Source organism: Suillus clintonianus (assembly GCF_016758775.1).
Source record: "Suillus clintonianus strain FC179 chromosome Unknown DEU56scaffold_8, whole genome shotgun sequence".
NCBI lineage: Eukaryota > Fungi > Basidiomycota > Agaricomycetes > Boletales > Suillaceae > Suillus > Suillus clintonianus.
In genome coordinates this window covers 567,190-586,492 of record NW_024539232.1, presented here as the reverse complement: position 1 = coordinate 586,492, position 19,303 = coordinate 567,190, and the positions used below count along the sequence as shown (strand labels likewise).

The following is a 19,303-nucleotide window of genomic DNA, read 5'->3' as shown; positions in this document are numbered from 1 at the left end:
TTGTAACGTGCTTGTCGCGAAGTGAAGTTGAGTTGTTTGAACATTCAGTCATTAATAGTTACGTAAGTGCTGGTCACTGATGGAATCATTTCTTTCTTCAGATCTCAAGTCGTCTTCTCAACCCACCCGCAGCCTTGCGTAGCACAGCGCACAATATGCAAACAGCTGGCTCAAAAGTCCATTTCTTCTCGTTCTCTGAAACCATTGGTGCGCTGCAGAACATTGTGAGTGCTCAGTTTTGTAGCAACTCGCGTATGAGTGTAATAATAAACCATGTTCGCTTCAGCTCGCTCATTCACAAATGATCGTATGTCGATTCCGTTGTGTGGTATATGTATCGTGTATCGTGTATTGATGATGTGATTAGATGCCAGACCTCGAAACCCCGTATCCCAATAGCAACATGGCCTTCGAGCCCAACGACCAGAGCATCAATACCATCATCACCGAACGCCAGCAGCAATTCGATGCAGTTTCGCACGAGATCTCCGGCCTAGAAGCAGTCATGGATAGCATCAAACATCTTCGCCAGCAACTCGTCGAGAGAAAGGACAAGATTACTCAATCCATGAAATTGCACAAGCGACTCGTATCGGCTTTGTGGCGGTTGCCAACTGAAGTCCTGTCCGAGATCTTTGTTTATTGTCTCCCAGAAACTAGTCACTTGTCGCCCGCATCAAAGCTAGCTCCCATGCTGTTGACCAGGATATGCCGACGATGGAGAGAAGTTGCTGTGAGCATGCCCAGTTTGTGGTGTGGGTTGTCTATGAAAGTCGACGACAGAGATTGGCAACGAGCAGCCTTCTGCTATGATTCATGGCTCGAGCGATCGCGAGGTCGTCCGCTCTCGTTGGCACTCCGTTGTGAAAGGGGCCACTGGACCGAGCTGCGAAGCCTTCTCCAGCCATATCTCAATCAAGTCTCGTCGCTCTTTCTTTATTTTTCCTTCGATGCCTCCCAACCTGAAGTTAGGATGACAGATTTCTTAGCACTTGAGGAGCTGTCCATGTCAATGGAAAGTTCTAGCGTTATGCCAGCTGTTACCCACTGTATCTCGCAACCGCCGTCCTCTCTGCGCAGTCTGAACCTCGATGGGCCGGCATTCAACATCGCGTACCTTTCTGACATCAATCCCACATGGGCCCGTCTCACAAATCTCCAGATCGACATATATGAAGCGAGTGCACTCCCTCACTTGCTCTTTCTATGTCCCGACCTCTCCTCCTTAACGATTGGTACTATATTTTCCTATGAAACGCCGGTCTTAGAGCCATTCACGCATACCAAACTTCAATTCTTACACATCGACTGCGACACTTCGGATACGAACGCAATCCACGCTCTTGGCCTATTCAATACCGTCTCACTCCCACATCTACGCACACTCAAAGCTTCCTATATACATCAATGGCCTCACGAGGAGTTCAAGGCATTTTTGACACGCTCAAAATGTTCCCTGGAGAGTTTGATTTTCGGTGCTGGAGTGACGACGACAGATGAGCAACGAGCGGAATACGTTGCCCTTATTCCTTCCCTCAAATTAGTATAGAAGATCTCTTGCCAGTGAGTACAGCTTGAACAGATGGTCGTTACATATCTCGTTAAAGAATGATGTCGAAAGATAGTTGCGCAGCTGCGTTTGCATTAATATTGTGTCACACTATGCACATACACCATATCGCTCTAGCCTATGTATAATATTAATATCGTTGCAACGAAACGGTCATGCGGCCGCTGGCCTGGCTCTGTTCCATCGAGAAAGGTGACGACCGACTGAAGACACCTCCAGAACTGAGTCGTGCACTACGATGGCACCTCATCGACATGAATTCATATTCATCTCACTTCAATGTCAGCGCCGTCAATATTAACAAGATAGTGTCATGGTCCCTGACTTAAAGAATGTAAGTGATATGAAGATCGAGGATTTCAACAACTGATGTACTCCGTTCTAGCCGCAGTTCGTTTTCAAGATATGATGGAAGACGGAAAAATCAACCCCGTGCTTGCAGTTACTTTATAACAAAAGTAACAAAACAAATTGAAATAACGCAGTGGAAATGTACGACTGCTGACTTGACGAAGATGGTTGAAAAATCGACAAGGTCGTTTAACTGGGCAGCTTGAAGTTGGACCCAGAATCGATGTTAAACACATTTTGAGCCTGATCATAGCAAAGGAACGTAGTACATATCTATAGGAGCGTTTTGACGCTCCCGCACTACACACAGGAAATCACATCGAAGTATAAATTTTGAAACTCCGCACTTCGCCTGTTGAACTGAACGTGAACAACTAGCCAGACTGATTACGAGTCTAGTGTCCGACTCCAGGGCTGTTCGAGCTCTGTGATAATTCCTCCCCGACTGACCGCTTGTGGCCAACTCCGGGGCTGTTCGAGCTCTGTGATAATCCATCCCCGACTGACCGCTTGTTGCCAACTCCAGGGCTGTTCGATCTCTGCGCTAATTCCTCCCCGATTGACCGCTTGTGACCCACTCCAGGGCTGTTCGAGCTCTGTGATAATTCTTCTCCGACTGACCGCTTGTACAGACCCGTCAACGTGTCTCTACGCGCAAATCGGCCTGCCCTCTTGATGGAATCATAGCAGTCTGAACCAAGCACCTAATATCACAAAGCGCGAAGGGTGAGTCATCGGTTAAATTGGGTGCAAAGCAAACTACACTAACACAGTCACTGGTTTGATCGCGGCGATCAGTGGGCAGGTCGCAAATTTCGCCCTCACTGAGGCACGTTCGTGTCTTTGACGCACTGACAGACATCCCAGATGCTGCCAACGCAACCATGACGGTGAGGAAGGAGAAACGCATTGTTTGTGTGAGGTGGTAGGATCTACTGAGGTCGAATAATCTCTTTGAGGTGAGTTGGACGGTAGGAAGATGACTTGCTTTTATACTCTAGTGAAAGCCAATGCTTACTGTTGCAGACATGATTCGGTTTGGCAGAATCATTATGCCTGGCGAATGGTATTCCGTCGTTCGTGATAAGCTGAGCGGTGATTCCTGGTCTGACGCGACTGATGACAGCCCCCAACTTGCACGGTGTCGCCATCAGAACTCCATTCGAAAAGTAAGGCACGCAACGGCGTAGTTTTACAGCTACTTTCACGTCTATGGACTCTTCGCTCATGTATTTATGGGCCTGGAAAAACAAAATCGCGCACATACTGACGAGATGCTTGTATGATAAGGCTGCATCTGACGCTCAACCTGCATTCCCTTAGCCATGGGGCGGCGGAACTACGACCTTCCTCCTTCGCGTTTTGATATTGTGATTATTATTTTGGTGCTTGTATTTGCATTTTAGCGGTGCGTGCACTTCCAGTCCCTAGTCTCCAGTAGTGATATTGACAGGTAGCGGTCCTTTCTAATGAACAGTACAAGGACATCCTACATCCGCAGGTTTATTCCACCACAGCCCATGTTGGCGATGTCAGCCAACCCCCGGCTCTATCTGACAATCCCTTGGAACACTAGAGACGACGTGAGGTGAGGTTAACGTCGGCGCCGTGGTTCAGATATATTTTGTGCCGTTCAAACTTATTCCAGTATACACCGAGCACCGCTCAGAGATATCCAAACGTTCTTTTCCCATTCCGAAGCTTCGGATGTCACACGAAGTTGATTGTCTGCCAGCTAGTACTAGTTATCGGAGTGCGAGTGAGGCATTTATTGTAAGTCAGACAAATGACGTGACCGGCGCGGGTGTGCGGTGCGAGAATTTTGCGAGTACATTACATTCCAATTAAATCGCTGCCGGAAGTAAATCTAAATCAGAATGAAAGCCAATACACATCGTCCGCACGCTCCTCTTAAATTTGGCAGTCCTGATGTCGGCGCATCTGGTTGAGGCAATGATACACAACAGGGTCATCGATTGGCTTGAAGTATGACATGTCATTGACATGTAGGGGTAACACATCGGCAGTATCGGAGTTTTACCTCAAGGGAGATTTAAATCAAAATGTCATTGGAAGATTAGGGATTTTCAATTCAAATTTTGACACTGGAACAACAATAAATTTCGGTAGACGGCGAGATGATAAGGTAAAATAAACCATTCTGACCCAAATTTTAAGTCCCATTTGAACTTAAAGTTTTCTATTATCACAAATGACAAACAAACATGTAGTTTTGCATCCAACGTAAATAATAAAGTTTTGAGCGCGGGAAAATGTTTCTCAGAAATCATTGGATGCACAATCAAATTTTTTCATTAGGTAAAATGTAGTAAGTAAAACTTGGAGTTTTGGCACCAGAAAAAATGACGTGGGCACTCATTGGGCATTCATTCGGGCAATCGTCGGGCAGTCACATTATTGTAGATAAGGGGGCATAAAATATTGTAGAGTATTGGGAGTCCGGCAATGACGGGGTATAGAGGGCGGGGTATAGAAGTCTATCTACGTTCCTCCACAAGGCATATCTGATTCGAACCGCATAGTAAAGCTAGTCCTAGTGGTAATAGCAATCTCAACGGAATTCTTCTTCATGTTGCATTTCGCGATAGGTTAGGATCTGGCCGCGAGCATCACCGTCCAGGATGAGACACTGTTGGTTTTTTTTTTCGCGGTGAGGCTGGACTTAGATCACTGGCAGGAATATGGTAGTGCTGAAGCGCGGCTCCGGCACCATTGGATGTGCAGAATACCGCGACGCAGCCATTGGGTGCGGGTCCATTGTCACCGCAGAACGGGTCAGGACAAGCTGTCGATACAAAGCGATTATGCAGCTTGCCTCCCATGAAGTGTGGTGAAACTTTGAACAGCGCGTGATACTGAGTCAATTTCAACGCGAATTCCTTGTTCATCAACCAAGGTAATGGGTCTGTAATAAAATAAGCCAAACATTAAGAAGTTCATGTTGGAAACTCACTATCGTTTCGGAGTTTCTCCGCTCTCTCTGCAATGGCGTCTTCGATGTCCTCGGCATTGTTGGCAACCCAGGGGTCGTATGCCTTGACGCCGGAAAGGTTATCTGTTCGAATCAAGATTGCTCCCGGACCAGTCGGACCACTTGCTGGAGCTGGGATTTGTACTGGATGGAACTACAGGATCAGATGGGGGAGGGGGAGGGGGAGGGGCAGATGGGGGAGGGGTCTTGCTTCGACATTGCGGTGTTAGGTATGATTTCCTCCGCATGTCGCAGAAAGTGATCATGTCCGATCCTTCGAGCATTGCGCCGTTTAACCTCATTCCGTACCTTAAACAGTCGTGAATAAAAACCAACAAAAAAAATGTGCACGGTAGTTACCTAGTAGCAACATCCGCGTGTTTGGCTGTGGTGCGCACTTGCCCATGCAAAGAAATGAAGCAAGTATCTTGAGCGAGCTGGTACAGTGTGGCTCGGTAACCCTTCTGTGCGCCTCCAATAATGAAGACCTCTTTCCCAATGATGTCGCGAAACGAATCTAAGTTCACGTTGGATACTTTCATGACGAATCCGATAGGAACGTCGATCTGTCATAACTCAGAGATGCTCAAGTTGAGGAGGAAAATAGTACTTACGAGTGAGTGATCGCCCTCAGATATCAGGGTCAAGCGCGCATTTGGAAAGTCCACGATTTGCACGACCCCTTTCAGTCTGAAACTCTGGCCCACGGGCAACAATCACGACGTCTCCGGGCTTAACGTCATAACCCCTTTCCTTGGTAAATTGGAGTGTCTTGGAGGACCGAATGCGCTTCACAAATGCAACTGGGGACGTGAACCAGCGGGTCCTTGATACCACTCCCAGCCCGGAACCACAGCGTTTCTCCCTTAGGAAGCCACTCCACAATCCCGCATTTCCCCATGTACTCTCCCGCACCCACTTCTATTTCGTCCCCGATTTGAAGGGATTCGGGCTCAGGGAGAGGGTTGAAATCTGGCTGCGTTGGCAGCCGGGATTGAAGCACGTGAGTTAAAGGACGACGAGACAAGTAGTACTTTGATACTTCCACCTATGCAATAATCAGACAGGCCTACAGGATGTTATATTGACCCATACCTCTTCATTGGTGGCCTCTTGGCATACGTGAAAAAAGTCCTCGGACTTTCTAATGATATGCCCTTCTAATCCAGTGTATGCGCCCGCTACGACTCGAACCGTGTCGCCAACCCAAAAGACAGGCTCAATGTCCTGGAGCCGAAATTCCAGTTCTTGTCGATGTCCATCGAAGGTGAATTCTAAGTGTGCGGTACCAAGCGTATGGCTTGTCGAGACGACCGTCCCGATTTCTGAACGGACTTCTCCTGTGATAGCCTTGGCCGAATCACCTACGCGCAAGAATTGCAGTGAAAAGGCCACCAGAGTTTTCTTTAAGAAAGGTGCATCCCACCCGGCTTGCAGATGTAGTTGAATATCGTTAGCGTGAGGTGAGGCAACTAACTCCAGATTATCGCGGCGAAATTTCTTGAGTAAAAGCCCCATGTAGTACCGCTCTCCTTTGTACGACCATCCTACAACTTTATCATCCTGAACGATGTCCGACACTGCCTTGTTATTTGGCAGGCAAGATCGGTCGAGCAGCGCCACAGATCTCGCAGGCATGTGGTATGGGAAGTCGCGTGGGGGAATTAATGTTGCGACAAAGTTATTTGATTGCTCGGAATCGAAGACATAGCCGATATCACCCTTGTATTTCCCTTGTGTGATTTTCACCCACCCAGGGTTGGGAAGTGTGGGGCGTGAACGTTCGACCGCCGCTTGTTCTTCCTCCGAAATGCGAATATACTCTTTCACGGAGGAAGAAAGGAATTTTAATGATACCGCGATCGTCCTAGGGCTGTTTGAGACAGCATAAAGCTGACTTGGTATCCAAGGTGATACGGTAACCGCAAATCCATTGCTCCTCAGATGTTCAGCGACATGTTGCGTGGCAGATCCTACAACATTAAGTGACATGCTAGATCATTGAAATATTTACTCACTGTGAACATGAAGAAGGTACATCCTGCTTTGGACTGCGCTGGAGGACGAGGCCGCTCTATGAGATGTGCTGAGTGCGTTCTCTGCGTACCTGTCGAAGATGTGGTCAATTGCTACGGCTAACCTATCCTTGGCCGATGAAGGTCCTAGCAAGCTTGTAACGTTTGACGACCGCGCAGAAGGGCCATCGTCACCCTCGGACTGAGGGTTTTTCTCTTCCTCTTCCTCTTCCTCTTCCTCTTCCTCTTCCTCTTCCTCTTCCTCTTCCTCTTCCTCTTCCTCTTCCTCTTCCTCTTCCTCTTCCTCTTCCTCTTCCTCTTCCTCTTCCTCTTCCTCTTCCTCTTCCTCTTCCTCTTCCTCTTCCTCTTCCTCTTCCTCTTCCTCTTCCTCTTCCTCTTCCTCTTCCTCTTCCTCTTCCTCTTCCTCTTCCTCTTCCTCTTCCTCTTCCTCTTCCTCTTCCTCATCAGATGCTTCGTCGTCGATAAAGGGATTGTTTGGCTGCGCCTATCATTTAGTATAGAGGTCATGACAACAAGAATGTATTTCTTACTCTTCGAACGCGTGCACTTTTCAAGCGACCGGCTGCCTTTGGTGCAGACGTTGATATGGGAGATTCTCTCTGCGGGGTCACAATATTCAATGGACCGGAGGCGCCCTGGGGTACATGCCTAGCCTTCACGGCGAGAAGATTGTCCAAGGCGAGGCTGTCATCAGCCGTCACCGGAGAACAATGCATCACGAGCATCCTTCCAATCGTCCCCGTTGTATCGATCGCTGAGATACGAAGAAAAGGCCTCATCCATCTGAGGGTATGTCATGTCGGTGGTAAGGTATTGTTCCAGAATGCGCCATGCGCCGTGATCTGCCAGCGGTGATGGCGCGTTTGTAGCTGTGTTATTCGCATGAGAGAAATGTTATAAACGACGTGATGTAACTACTCACCGTCATCATTCCTGACGCGTTTCGGGGTAGGTTCATCACCATGAGCTTCAGATGCCGTGCGTTTGGACATTCTGTAGTTGACATCAATTAATCATGGACTTCTGTTGCAACGGGGAGGCTTACATATTGTGCTCTCTATTCTCTATGTATTTAGTATTCTAAGGACTTTGCTACGCGCTATGTATCAAGGTATGGAGTAGTGGTAACGGAAAGAAGAAATGTTAACGCGAAGGGATCTGTTTTATAGTGAACGACTAATTTGGAAGCACTTAGCAAATACGGCCACAAGTGTGTGCAGCATCGTTGTGGAGACAATTTGTGGACTCCGATGTTCAAATTGTGCTGAGACCTAGAATTCTCAAGTCCCGCCCGCCCACATATCCAGCAGTAAGTAGTCAGTTAATGCAATAATTATGTCATACGTGAATTCTATCTATTCCATCTCCTGTACATACTTGCAATCGGGTTGGGAAAGGAAATATTTTATTCGAAGGACGCCCTTGATATACAGAATGACTATGAGTTCAAACCCAGCCGGCTGCGGCCGGGTGTGGGCGCTGAGCGCTGAGCATGAATTCAGGCTGAGATTGAATCTCATAGTCATTCTGTATATTAACCGCGTCCTTTCAGATTCTTGAGCTTCTTTCCGACTTTTATCTTTTAGTTCTGCTGCCTTGACCTTGTGCTTGACTTGGTTTTGCTGATTGACTTTGACTATAGAATATTCGCGTACAAGCTTGACATAGTAATATTTAAGTTTAACATACTTATGTTTGACATTGGAACTATAATGTTAGAATAGTTGCAATATTTTAACAAAGACAACTTCAGCTGAGCCTGTTGCCCAGCGCAGATGTGCCATATGACATACAGTCGTGCATTGCCCATCAACGAATGATTATCGATGCGAAATCGATGTTTTGCATGAATCCAATCTACGGTAGTACGTACATTATTTTATCTTAACAGAATCTCTCTAACTTCCGAGAAGGATCACAGCGTGCATGTCCTCATCATGCAACTTCTCGCTGCCCAATATGATGGGTTTCACTCGTCTGGAGTGTTGATTCTCCACCGAGCTTCGCGCCCTCTCAAGGCCTTCGCCCCTCCTCTGATCTTCGATGTATTTCTCTACTAAGAAACGAACATTATCAGTCAGGTCCTGCGGTTGATCCCCAGACTTCGAATATTCTCGCCAAACATTTCCCAGCGACGTCAATGAGATGGGTGATGTGTTCTGTTGCCCGAGGATCTGCAGCCTGGTGGGTCAACTTGTCGCGTGGTTATATGACGGATGTTGCTAACATATGCTATCATCGCCATTGCGATAGCCAGCTGGGCTATTCCCCATACAAAGCTCTTCAGCGCTGACACCAAAGGACGGTCATTTGCCGACTTTGCAACACTGTTCCGTTTCCGACACCAGATGGAGATGGTCGGTTCCGTGTCGTTCATAGACGTTGCCCCGAAGATCAGGCTGTGGTGAGTGTCATCGTATGTCTTGCAGTCCGTCAGTCTGGTTAATTTTTACATGTCATGTAAATGACGCACTGTCACAGTTTGTACTCGGCCATTATCGGCATGTTGCAAGACTTGTTTCAGTGTTCCTTCATTTTTGTCAAAAACATAAATAACTCCTGTGTCACTGCCCCCAACTACAAGGGTAGCCTTCGCCCCAAAAACAACCTGCTTCGGGAATGTCTTGACTGGGTTGGTATTATAGGTACGGATGCACACTGCATCCTCCAGGCGATGTAAGCTGAATCCGTTCATGACATTGTCGATCAGGAACAGCGTTTGAGCTGCGTCCACAGAAGCATGCCCGCTATAATAAAATGGTAAGTGATTGTCGACTACTTCTGATGCGAAGTCATTCACATCATCGGTCCAGCGTTGTTTGTGGCGATAATAACGCCATCTGTGCCCCTAAGTACATGGCTAGAACGGAATATGAGATTGACATTCATAGTGATAAGGTTTGGACACCTACATCTCGCCGTCATACATGCCAAAGACTACTATGTTTCGACTTGCAGTACGGTGGAAATTTAGTGTGCGTGGGATCGTAGTAGCGAGCTCAACGCTAAAAATCGGTATTAACGGTCCTTTGAAGTCAAATGCCCATACTTGAACGCGTTTGTCGCGCGTCCCACTCGCAATTCGAGTTTCGTTCCCGGTATGGTCGTATGTAAGACACATAATTTCCTTACCCGTTCCGATCCTCCTTGATACTTTTGCGTCAAAGTCCAGCAAACCTTCCCCCTGCTGTTGCCAAATCCCTATGAAACCAAGTCCCGTGCCATAGCATAGTGTCTCGCGCGTTGCCTCATGGCGGGTAATCCAACATGCGCAAGTCACGGGATCGGTTGGATTTCGAACGGCTGGGGTTTGTGGTGGAGTTGGGAGCTGAACTCGCCTTTTGAGGTCCCAGATTCTCATTCTGTCAGAGCCTGATACTTGGTAAGTTAAGTTGTATTCCATCATGAATATCGAACTCACCCCCGCTTGCTAACATATTGCCATTGCGAGAGACTGCTAAGCAATTGATGGCGTTCTTGTGCCCAACAAGGCGCCCTTCGAGGCGATAATCGTTCGAATGACTGGTGGAAAGTAAAAACATTGGGGCGTCAACGTAAGTCCATCGTTGATGTCTTAAAGGGTTTTAATACTGACGACAAGGCCATAGACAATAAACAATAACAACATCCTGCCTAACAACGTTATCCTGGTTGGCGCTTGATGTCCGATCTACACCCGAGCTCCATATAAAATGTCTTTCTGGCTCGGGTTGGGTGTCAGGTCAGTCATGACCTCCGTGCCTGTCGCTCCTTTTTATGAGCCCGAGGGCCCTCCCCAGTCCCTTCCATTATTGATGTATCACACAGAAATGTTTTGTCCGATGACATCGTTCGTCTCGGTATCTTGGCAAGAAGAAATGGCATTCTTCACTCGTAAACTCAAATTTACGGAGCGTACGCCTACTATTTCGCGCGTGTTCACTACCGCGTTGTCTCGCGCAGCGACACCCATCCCTTCTGGCCCGCCCGCCCCCAAAGTCGCTAAGGCTGTCTCATTTTCTGCAGAGCACATCGCGCAGATCAGCCAGCCAGTGCAGATGTCAACAGCTTCTTCAGTTGTCATCCATAGATTCCCATGAATTTAAAATCCCACAACCAGACGGCGAGGCTGGGCGTCCTAGCCGTGGTGGATACAACTTGGAAAAGGCACTCAAGTGGGATGCCGACCGCTTCAAGGCGTTCAAGGTGAGATCACGCCTTTAGTAACTGAGGTCTCCTCGAAATTGATGACATTAGGAGTGTGTTCATGGTTCGATCCAGACACATTGCGACACTAGCAAGAGCAAGACATCTCAAACTCCAGCCGCGATAACTGCAGTTCAGATTGAGGTAGATTTATCATTTTTACATCTGTTTGATACTAACTTCGCTTAAGGTCCTCTCTCGCTTTTCGGAACTCAATGACTATGACGGCTGTTGGCCAATTGGAGATATAATTCAGATGCAGCTGAAAAATATGTCTGCGAAGCAGCGACAAAAGCATACGAAGTAGCAGTACGTACAAATAGAATTTCCACACCTGTTTGACACTAACTTCGTTTGAGGTCTCGCTTTTCGGAACAATGACTATGACGGTTGTTGGCCAATTGGAGATATCTTTCAGAAGCTGAAAAATATGTTGCGAAGCAGCGACAAAAGCATACAAAGTAGCATTACATACAAATCACGAACATAAATTCAGTTTTTGTTAGTTATTTGATTACGCTCGAACTCCTGATGGAGGTAGTGATAATTGACGAGAATTACCTAACAAGCTGCATATGCCCCATAGATTGCCTTATCGTACACCCTGGATACTGTTGTAAGGCAAGAATGTTGTATTCGGTTATGCTCTCGACATTCAGATTCAGGTGAGCTGTCTTGAGATAAAATGTGCGCTACTGAAAGATTTGAATCACAAGATGTCCCGCCTGGTGTCATTATTTACGAATGCTGCAAAAGATCATCCTCTTACCCCAGTTGTGGAGTCTCACCCTCTCAACGAGCTTCGTCCGGCAGCGGCCATGCACACGTATCCACCCCAGCCTGCTGCCCCGGCTAGTTTAGATTCTCGTCTGTCAGTAACCACCTCTTCGACCGAGGAGTTCGCAATGGTGTTATTTGATAATGCAAGCGAGACTGCTCGGAGGAAGAGAGATGACGATGACCAGCCAGTGGGTCATTGAATTCTTCGCTTTTCTCAGCTAACGAATATTTAGCCTAATAAAATATTCCTCAAAGAAGTTGATCAGTCGTCCAGACTGCGGGATGATGTGCGCGAGCTACAATTCTCCAAGCACGATCTATTGCTCCGAAAGCGGCAAATCCAGGTACGCATAATTAAACATCTCCCGTGTTCGTACTTGACTAGGTTTTAGATCACTGCCAACTCGCGAGAATCGGAATTGCAATCCGTCATCACACAGTATCAAGAACATCAGGAACTCCTTGAGCGTAGCAATGCCGACGCCCTTACATCATTGAACGACAATCATCACAAAGAACTTGCCGAATTCCAGGTGGGGTTCTATCCTCATGACAGTTAATATCCTGACTTTCTGTGGCAGAATCGGATGAGATTGGGTCTGGATGAAGCACAAAAAGAGTCTCGTATAGAACGAGACAGATTACTGGCTGAGAAAGACACTCTCTTTCAATACGAGGCTAGGGTTACCAGAGAGAAGTTGTTGGCCGAGAAAGAAGCCGAGTTAGCCCGCTTTTCTTCCGAGTATAGCAGCAAGATAGCCTCATTGGATGTGCGTATCGACATAGTTTGTGTGGGGAGCTCTCCTGATATATTTACAGAGCCAAATGCAACAGGCAAACACCACAAGGTCCATCCCCTCCCCTGCATGGCGCCATCTTGTAGGCAAGAGACCTGTCGCCACATGCACGAATATTGTTGGGTTTTCAATAGTAAGTTCATCTCACTAGCGTAGATTCACTGCCTTGTCTAATACCACCCATGCCTCAGATTTCTGACGCAAGTTCAGAATCTGATGGAGACGAGGAACCTCGGGTTGGCATCGGGGGTAATTCTGCATCCCTCCTTACTTCACTATTAGCCGATGTTCCGATTCAGAATGCTACCGTCGGCATGCTTGTTGAGGCGCTTGCAAAGGCTCTTCAGATTCCGTCGCAGACAACGCCCCCCAGGGCAACTCGATCGAAACGCAAAACCCATAAGCCCCCTGTCGAGAATTTTACTGATGCCCAGCGCAGAAATAATAAGGTATGTTATTTCCTGAAACAACTTTCATTGCTAATGAAACGCCAGGCCAACGTTCGGGAGCTATTTCAAATCGCATTCCATTTCGTGAAAGATGACGAGTTTATGCTGCATGAAACTGCGTCGCGCGAAGCCATATCGTCTTTCATGTACGGATCGGGCACGGGCCCTAATCCTCTCGAATTGCAGTGGGATATGACGACGACACACAACTCCGAGTGGAACCAAAAAGTAATTGACATTCTCTGCTCCCAGTATACTTCCTTGCTTGAGAAGAACCAATGGACTTCAAGATCCCGTCAGTCCGTCATGGACGATATTACCAATAAATTCAATCAATGCCGCAAGTGCTGGAGAAAAGCGCAGCCTCGTGTGCTCAGCGATGGCATTCGCGAGACTATGCAAGAAGTAGGAGATAGACTCGTGGATCAGACCAACGAGCGATTGCGGCTCACTAGGGTTCACACTCGCAGAGCGACGGTCAGTCATCTTTCTGTTGCACCTTGAAGAGTTAAAGAATGTTGAGCTGCTTTCTAGAAGTTCGAAACTCGTAAGAAAGTCACGTCGGCCCTCCTAAGTGACAGGATTGCAACTGGAAAGGACGACCAGGCTGTATGGGCGTATCTACAATCTCTTGTGGAGACCCTCGGCAAAGACGGTATGAGCTCTGACGAGAGTGAGCACGAAGGTGGCGAAGCTCAGGTATTTCGGCTGAAGAAAATGCCATGGAGAGCGGAAGTCAGGCATGAGATGCATATCATTGATCAACAGCGGTTGGCGGGTGCCGCGAACTCTACTCCCCGCGGAAGCAAACCCGCAAAGCGTTTTCGCAACGCAACCCGGGAGTCCTCTCGCCAACCAATCGAAGGCCTGCCAAGGGCGTTATACAATCCGTCATGGTTGAAGGAGCAACCTCCTTCCTTCACAGTATCTGATAAGAAGTTCCAAAGGATGGATATTATTGTTTCCCACCAGTGATCACGAACCCAAGTAGCTGCCGTTTGTATGTACATTTATAGTGCCGCCATTTGTATACTAAGTTATCCCCTATGTACTATCCTCTGTATTGCCTCCGGGGTATTTTTGACGTGCACTCACATGGGCAGCTCGATTTGGAAATGTTTACGATTACGACAAGCAGGGCGCTGATGCGATCAGCGGAGATTGATTTAAGTCATTCACTATATTAGGCTGCGTCTTCCCATCCGCTACTCTTTCTTTCTGATTTGAATGTTCCTTTTAGCTAGGGCCTTGACGAATCAAATGTCGTGTACGTATTGTGCATTCGCGATCGGCATCGTGATCAAGGTAGAGTCTCATTTTTCTATGGTACATGGAGCACATTCTTACGAAATCAAGTATGTTCTGTCTCTGTTGCTATTGGATATCCTCCTGGCATTCCAGCTAGAGTGTGGCCTAGTGTGGTGCGTTAGATTGGTGCGTTAGACCCGTCATCGTTCATGAACGCACCTCGCCCACAAACCAACAAAGGTTCTGGTCTCGCCCTTTGAACTGTTCCGCGCTTGTCGTTTGTTTTGGGCTTATCTTCACCATTGGAAATAATGTCGTCCACTTCCATGCCCAACAATGCACCCTCGAGTGCTGCATGGATGCGCTCGCGTAAGAGGTCAGTAGTTGGATGTCCCCCCTTACAATGACGACGGAGACACCTGTTTATCGCCTTTTGTAGGCCGCGAGCAAGTTTCTTCTTCTTCGAGGACAAAGGCCCCGCAACCTGACTGCTACTGATGTTATTGGCAATGTTGGCCATCGAGATTGGCGCCTGAAATTCCTAAACACGATAAGTCTAGAGTTTGTCGGCGGGACTTATGTTGCTAACCTCATCGCCCCCTACATTAGGGCTTGTGATTGAAACATCTTGCGCACTTCCCAATATCCCGGGTGATTTGGGTTCATCAATCAACATGGCGGATCCCATCCACAGCTGTGTATTTGGCTGCGAAGGGTCAGTTGAGTGGTTGCCTCATTGCGAACACATCTTCACCATCTCTTGTCCCACGTCTAGATACACGGCAAACCTCCTCATCAGAGGTGTTGGTTCCATTTTTGAATTCCTTGACGAGGGCCGAACATAGGGATTAAAGCGATTCCTACGGACTGTAGTGGTTTGTGATGTTAGTGTAAACGGCGGCATGATCATGAGTTGTGCGATTGAGCAATTCATGTAGCCTTTAAAACTAGTCCTATGCTCCATGAATGGAATCACGATATGGTCTCCATTCAGGCCGTCTAGAATTTCATTTCGTCGCTTGTCTTCCACTGTATTCCTACTGTAGCTTGTCTTCATTTGTATTCCCTACTGGTGAAATGTTTCTGGTTTATCCCTCCGTAGGTAATGATACTTTATGGTGTATCCCCTCTGATTTATCCCCTCTGATCTTTTATCCTTCTACAGGCGATGACGTCAAATTTAAAAACTTCATGTTCGCTTCTGTGACTAACAATAAGCTTCCTCGGAACAATCACTTCGAGCGACTTAAAACAGTCCTCTTCAATCCTTAAAGATTATTTTGCGATGGGAAACTCAATAAGTCACATCTCTGGCCAGAAATCCGGTTTACGTGAGGTCCGCTCCGTATATTCATTCCCTCTGTTCTGTTGTAACTTATCATATACAGTCCCAGGACTCCTTGTCGACGACCGCCTCCTTTGGCACGGTGAGGCATTCACATGCATATAAGCACCTACTCACTGTTGATTTGTAGAACATCGACACTCTAACAAAGGCACCCCTGAAGCGTAAATTCGAATTTGATGACGATTCAGTATCCCCGCGAAAGCGACGCCTCCTGGAATGTTATTCCATGGGCGACATAAGTCACGTTGTTGCTATGGTGCGTCCCGATTTCTAACATATGCACCGGTATTGACCAAATTTTAGCCCAGAACAATAAATCGTCGCAACACTGACTTTACAAACCCGTCGGCCAAGCGCTTGTACAGGGAGGCGGTACGGAAAGACCTCATATATATTTGCCTCCGCTGATCTCGACCCTAGTCTGATATTTTCTTGAAGCGTAAAGCGGATACTGTACTAGATCCCTTTTCAATTCAACGCGTCAACCTTTATGAGCCTTGTACCACTCAGGCGTTTATATGGTCCCTACCTGCGGAAATGCTCACGGCTATCGTCGCTCTTCTAGGAGCGCAAGATCTGCGCTGTGTTACCCAAGTTTGTTCTCTGTTGAGAGAAATTGCTGGTCCCCTCTTCTTCGTCAACCGAAGCTTCCCAACTTCACCGCAGGACATGTTTCACATTCAAGTAGACTCGTACAATTTTGACGTTTTGCTTACTTGGATACGTATGGATACCTTTCGTCCTCCGCGTATGATGTTGTGTTGGTTGGATCCTGATGTGCGGTCCACGCAGCTCTCTGCATTTTCGCACTTTCTCCAGTCCGTCCCCCACAAATCGATACGATACATAACACTTTTCTGGAATTTTGACATTCTTACTTGCTTAGTTCTCCCTCAGATTATCACAGTCTTCGAGAACATCCGTGCCTCTGGCTGCGAAGATCTGACGTGCATGGGATTCTGCAGTCGCGTTGGCTCATCGTCCGTCACTGGACTCACCCGAATTCAGGGGCGTGTAAACGGGAATCTCCTCAAAACCTTTGATGCATCATCACAGGCGTTTTTTTCCCCAAAACTCCTTCCTTTCACAATCCAGACCATCCGCTCTTCCCGTTTGGAAAAGCTTCGACTCAGTTCCATCAAACTCAGTTCTGCACACTGGGACAGACTCCTGCGGCACTTGGCCGTCCCAACGCTAGTCGAACTCCGAGTCGATGCTGATTGCGCGCCGTCCACGCTCATTCGTTTTCTGGCCCGTCACCCTGGCGTTAATAACCTTAGTGTCATTCCGCAACCCGGTAGTCTCTGGAGGACCCATCGAGCCACCGCCTCTTTGGCATTAACGCTGTCTACGCTAGATGGGCCTTTGTCCCATGTCCTCCCAGTCCTTCGGAGTCACCCTTAAACCACCCACCCTCGCCTGCCTTGCTCTATCATTGCAAGCTCATGACGCTTCACCTGACTACCTTACCACCATCTTACGATGTGTCGGCTATTGCAACAGCGTTGGATATCTTTCTGTTTCCCTTCCTCCCCAGAGTCATTCCTATTCGGCAATGATTTACGCAGGCACCCAATCAGCGGTTCACGTCAGACACTTGGCGATCCGCTCCTCGACCGCTGCAGGAGATGCACTGGTACGTGTTTGTTTGAGCACTATTTCAATACCTCAATACTGATCATGGCCCAGGCGTTATCTGCTTCGTGGATTGAAGCCTTTCCTCTAGTCAAACGTGTCAGTATGCAGGGCTGCTCCAATCTCACTGCTGAGGATCTTATTCACATCATGCGCAAAATTGCTGATGATGATGTCGAACTGTCTGTGAATCTGCGTCCCGAAGATTCATTGTAATTTATTGTTTATGTCGCATCCCTGCCCCTCAGAATCGGATATGCGCAGTACTCGATAGTACTTGTACTTATATGTCCTGCTTTTCAATTGACTCCGCCACGTATAATTGTCAAAGCCTATGTACAATCGGCGGGCGCTGGGTGCCAAATGAGGTTGATTATGTAATCATTCGCTATATCAGGCGCATCAGCCTAGTGGGCGCTGGGTGCCAAATTCTGGCGGAGTTTGATTATGTAGTCATTCGCTATATCAGGCGCATTCTTCAGTCACTTCACCTCTTTCCAATTTCTATGTTACAGTTGCAGTTGAAAGTTCTAAGTACTAGCTACATGATTGTTTTAAGTACCTACTATGATTGTGAGATTTTGAATAAATGTGGATCGAAGCATTGGTGCTTCCAACACCAACCGAACACGGATCAAAGTATTGGTGCTTCCAACACCAACCGAACACGGTATGTCCATCCGTTCCTTGATGGAACGAACTTTGAATTGGCACCAGCAGCCCTATGCCCGCCATCTACGACATCCGTATCCTTAGGAACAATCTTTGTCGAGTACAACAGCCGATTGACTATGCCTTTGACAATACTTAAATATTTGCCTGCGCATCTCATAAGGTAAGAATCTAGTGAAGCTAGTCACTGGTCCTGTTCTGAAGTTTGTTTAGATGCCTAGCCGAATATTCCTCTGCAAATGTACCCGATGCTGCGAGGTTGGAGGAGACGGAATGCCTAGGAATCCTGGCGGCAAAGAACTACCCTTCACTATGAAGCATGTACATTCGCTGCAAGCCGCCAGCATTGCTTCCTCACCCCGTGAAGCTTCTGTGCTTCATCTTGCTCGTCAGGCCTTATTCGAGCCCAGCGATTTGCATCATATCACAGATCGTCAAGCGTCGTCCTCCCAACATTTGGTCCACCCAACGCATGAACCTACAACGTCGACGCCGGTGGACGATCTCGCCGCCGAATTATTCGCAATCACCCTGAGCGACGACAAGGCTGATCCAGATAGTCATAGTAAACTCTGGGTTTCTCGATCAGAAGTTCAGCGGGACAAGGAAAAAAGCTGCTCTCTGGATTTCACGACCAATCTGTTGTCTGGACTCACTCTGGATGATACGCAGTGAGCATTGTATATCACCTTACATCGAGCTCTCTAACTTGGCTATTTCTTAGACATATTGCCCGTGCTCTCCAGGCCGCTGAAATGCGGCGCCAGTCAAAGGCTCAAGTAACATTGAATTTCGTGGAGTCACAAATGGCCAGAGCTCGCGCTCGAATTTTCTCCGCGACTTCTCGTGATGTGCTGCGTGTCATCCGAGATGAGCTGACCGTGATAACTGCGACCCTCAAAAAAGTCAAACACAAGGTCTCCTCTATCGTTTCTAGCAGAAGTCGGCTAGAATCTTCGTGTGATGAAATGTACAGACTGCTAATCAACAAGGAAGACGAATTTCCCGTATCATCTGAGCCTTTCGAGTTTGATTCTTGTGAGTGTTGTTCATTTCCTTGCTATGTTCCTCCGACTAATATCCCATGAAGCACATCATTATGATTTGCCAATCGATTACTGTGACGAGGTGGCTCAACTATCCCTCTTTCTAGGGGTAGTCTCTGTTGTCACTTTTGGCATCAGGTCGCAGGCACGGGGAGTTTCTCATGGGAGTTCTCTCCCTAATTTTGAGTCTTGCG

At 47.5% G+C, this 19,303-nt stretch overlaps 8 protein-coding genes across 8 annotated transcripts; 4 read left to right on the top strand and 4 right to left on the bottom strand.

Annotated features, from left to right (window-relative positions):
- Positions 1 to 71: 71 nt before the first annotated feature.
- DEU56DRAFT_850437 (uncharacterized protein) lies at positions 72 to 1,552 on the top strand (the record flags this gene model as incomplete). Its single annotated transcript, XM_041355180.1, has 3 exons — positions 72 to 224; positions 287 to 307; positions 368 to 1,552. The coding sequence occupies exons 1-3, from the start codon at positions 156 to 158 to the stop codon at positions 1,547 to 1,549; spliced, it is 1,272 nt and encodes a 423-aa protein (XP_041213289.1). The 5' UTR covers positions 72 to 155.
- Positions 1,553 to 2,316: 764 nt separating this feature from the next.
- Positions 2,317 to 2,831, bottom strand: DEU56DRAFT_908354 (uncharacterized protein; the record flags this gene model as incomplete). Its single annotated transcript, XM_041356987.1, has 2 exons — positions 2,317 to 2,625; positions 2,691 to 2,831. 2 exons carry the CDS (start codon positions 2,829 to 2,831, stop codon positions 2,317 to 2,319), a joined length of 450 nt encoding a protein of 149 aa, XP_041213288.1.
- A 1,720-nt stretch (positions 2,832 to 4,551) lies between these two features.
- Positions 4,552 to 7,941, bottom strand: DEU56DRAFT_908353 (uncharacterized protein; the record flags this gene model as incomplete). The annotated part of the gene is made up of 11 exons (XM_041356986.1): positions 4,552 to 4,847; positions 4,896 to 4,997; positions 5,059 to 5,222; positions 5,274 to 5,479; positions 5,528 to 5,603; positions 5,660 to 5,961; positions 6,009 to 6,886; positions 6,932 to 7,427; positions 7,480 to 7,633; positions 7,659 to 7,818; positions 7,872 to 7,941. The coding sequence occupies 11 exons, from the start codon at positions 7,939 to 7,941 to the stop codon at positions 4,552 to 4,554; spliced, it is 2,904 nt and encodes a 967-aa protein (XP_041213287.1).
- A 1,457-nt stretch (positions 7,942 to 9,398) lies between these two features.
- DEU56DRAFT_728137 (WD40-repeat-containing domain protein) lies at positions 9,399 to 10,497 on the bottom strand (the record flags this gene model as incomplete). Its single annotated transcript, XM_041348028.1, has 4 exons — positions 9,399 to 9,696; positions 9,750 to 9,809; positions 9,862 to 10,321; positions 10,371 to 10,497. Coding segments are annotated over 4 exons (945 nt in total), but the record flags the coding sequence as incomplete, so codon positions are not given.
- A 180-nt stretch (positions 10,498 to 10,677) lies between these two features.
- DEU56DRAFT_908351 (uncharacterized protein) lies at positions 10,678 to 11,441 on the top strand (the record flags this gene model as incomplete). The annotated part of the gene is made up of 4 exons (XM_041356985.1): positions 10,678 to 10,938; positions 11,006 to 11,134; positions 11,186 to 11,278; positions 11,325 to 11,441. 4 exons carry the CDS (start codon positions 10,678 to 10,680, stop codon positions 11,439 to 11,441), a joined length of 600 nt encoding a protein of 199 aa, XP_041213285.1.
- A 1,770-nt stretch (positions 11,442 to 13,211) lies between these two features.
- Positions 13,212 to 13,805, top strand: DEU56DRAFT_709368 (uncharacterized protein; the record flags this gene model as incomplete). Its single annotated transcript, XM_041347469.1, has 2 exons — positions 13,212 to 13,637; positions 13,695 to 13,805. Coding segments are annotated over 2 exons (537 nt in total), but the record flags the coding sequence as incomplete, so codon positions are not given.
- A 706-nt stretch (positions 13,806 to 14,511) lies between these two features.
- DEU56DRAFT_752400 (uncharacterized protein) lies at positions 14,512 to 15,465 on the bottom strand (the record flags this gene model as incomplete). The annotated part of the gene is made up of 5 exons (XM_041349631.1): positions 14,512 to 14,573; positions 14,628 to 14,949; positions 14,998 to 15,114; positions 15,197 to 15,232; positions 15,277 to 15,465. 5 exons carry the CDS (start codon positions 15,463 to 15,465, stop codon positions 14,512 to 14,514), a joined length of 726 nt encoding a protein of 241 aa, XP_041213283.1.
- A 228-nt stretch (positions 15,466 to 15,693) lies between these two features.
- On the top strand, positions 15,694 to 18,738 carry DEU56DRAFT_752399 (uncharacterized protein; the record flags this gene model as incomplete). The annotated part of the gene is made up of 10 exons (XM_041349630.1): positions 15,694 to 15,744; positions 15,797 to 15,835; positions 15,884 to 16,012; positions 16,060 to 16,128; positions 16,177 to 17,053; positions 17,325 to 17,392; positions 17,446 to 17,603; positions 17,994 to 18,061; positions 18,148 to 18,226; positions 18,285 to 18,738. The coding sequence occupies 10 exons, from the start codon at positions 15,694 to 15,696 to the stop codon at positions 18,736 to 18,738; spliced, it is 1,992 nt and encodes a 663-aa protein (XP_041213282.1).
- Between the last annotated feature and the right edge of the window lie 565 nt (positions 18,739 to 19,303).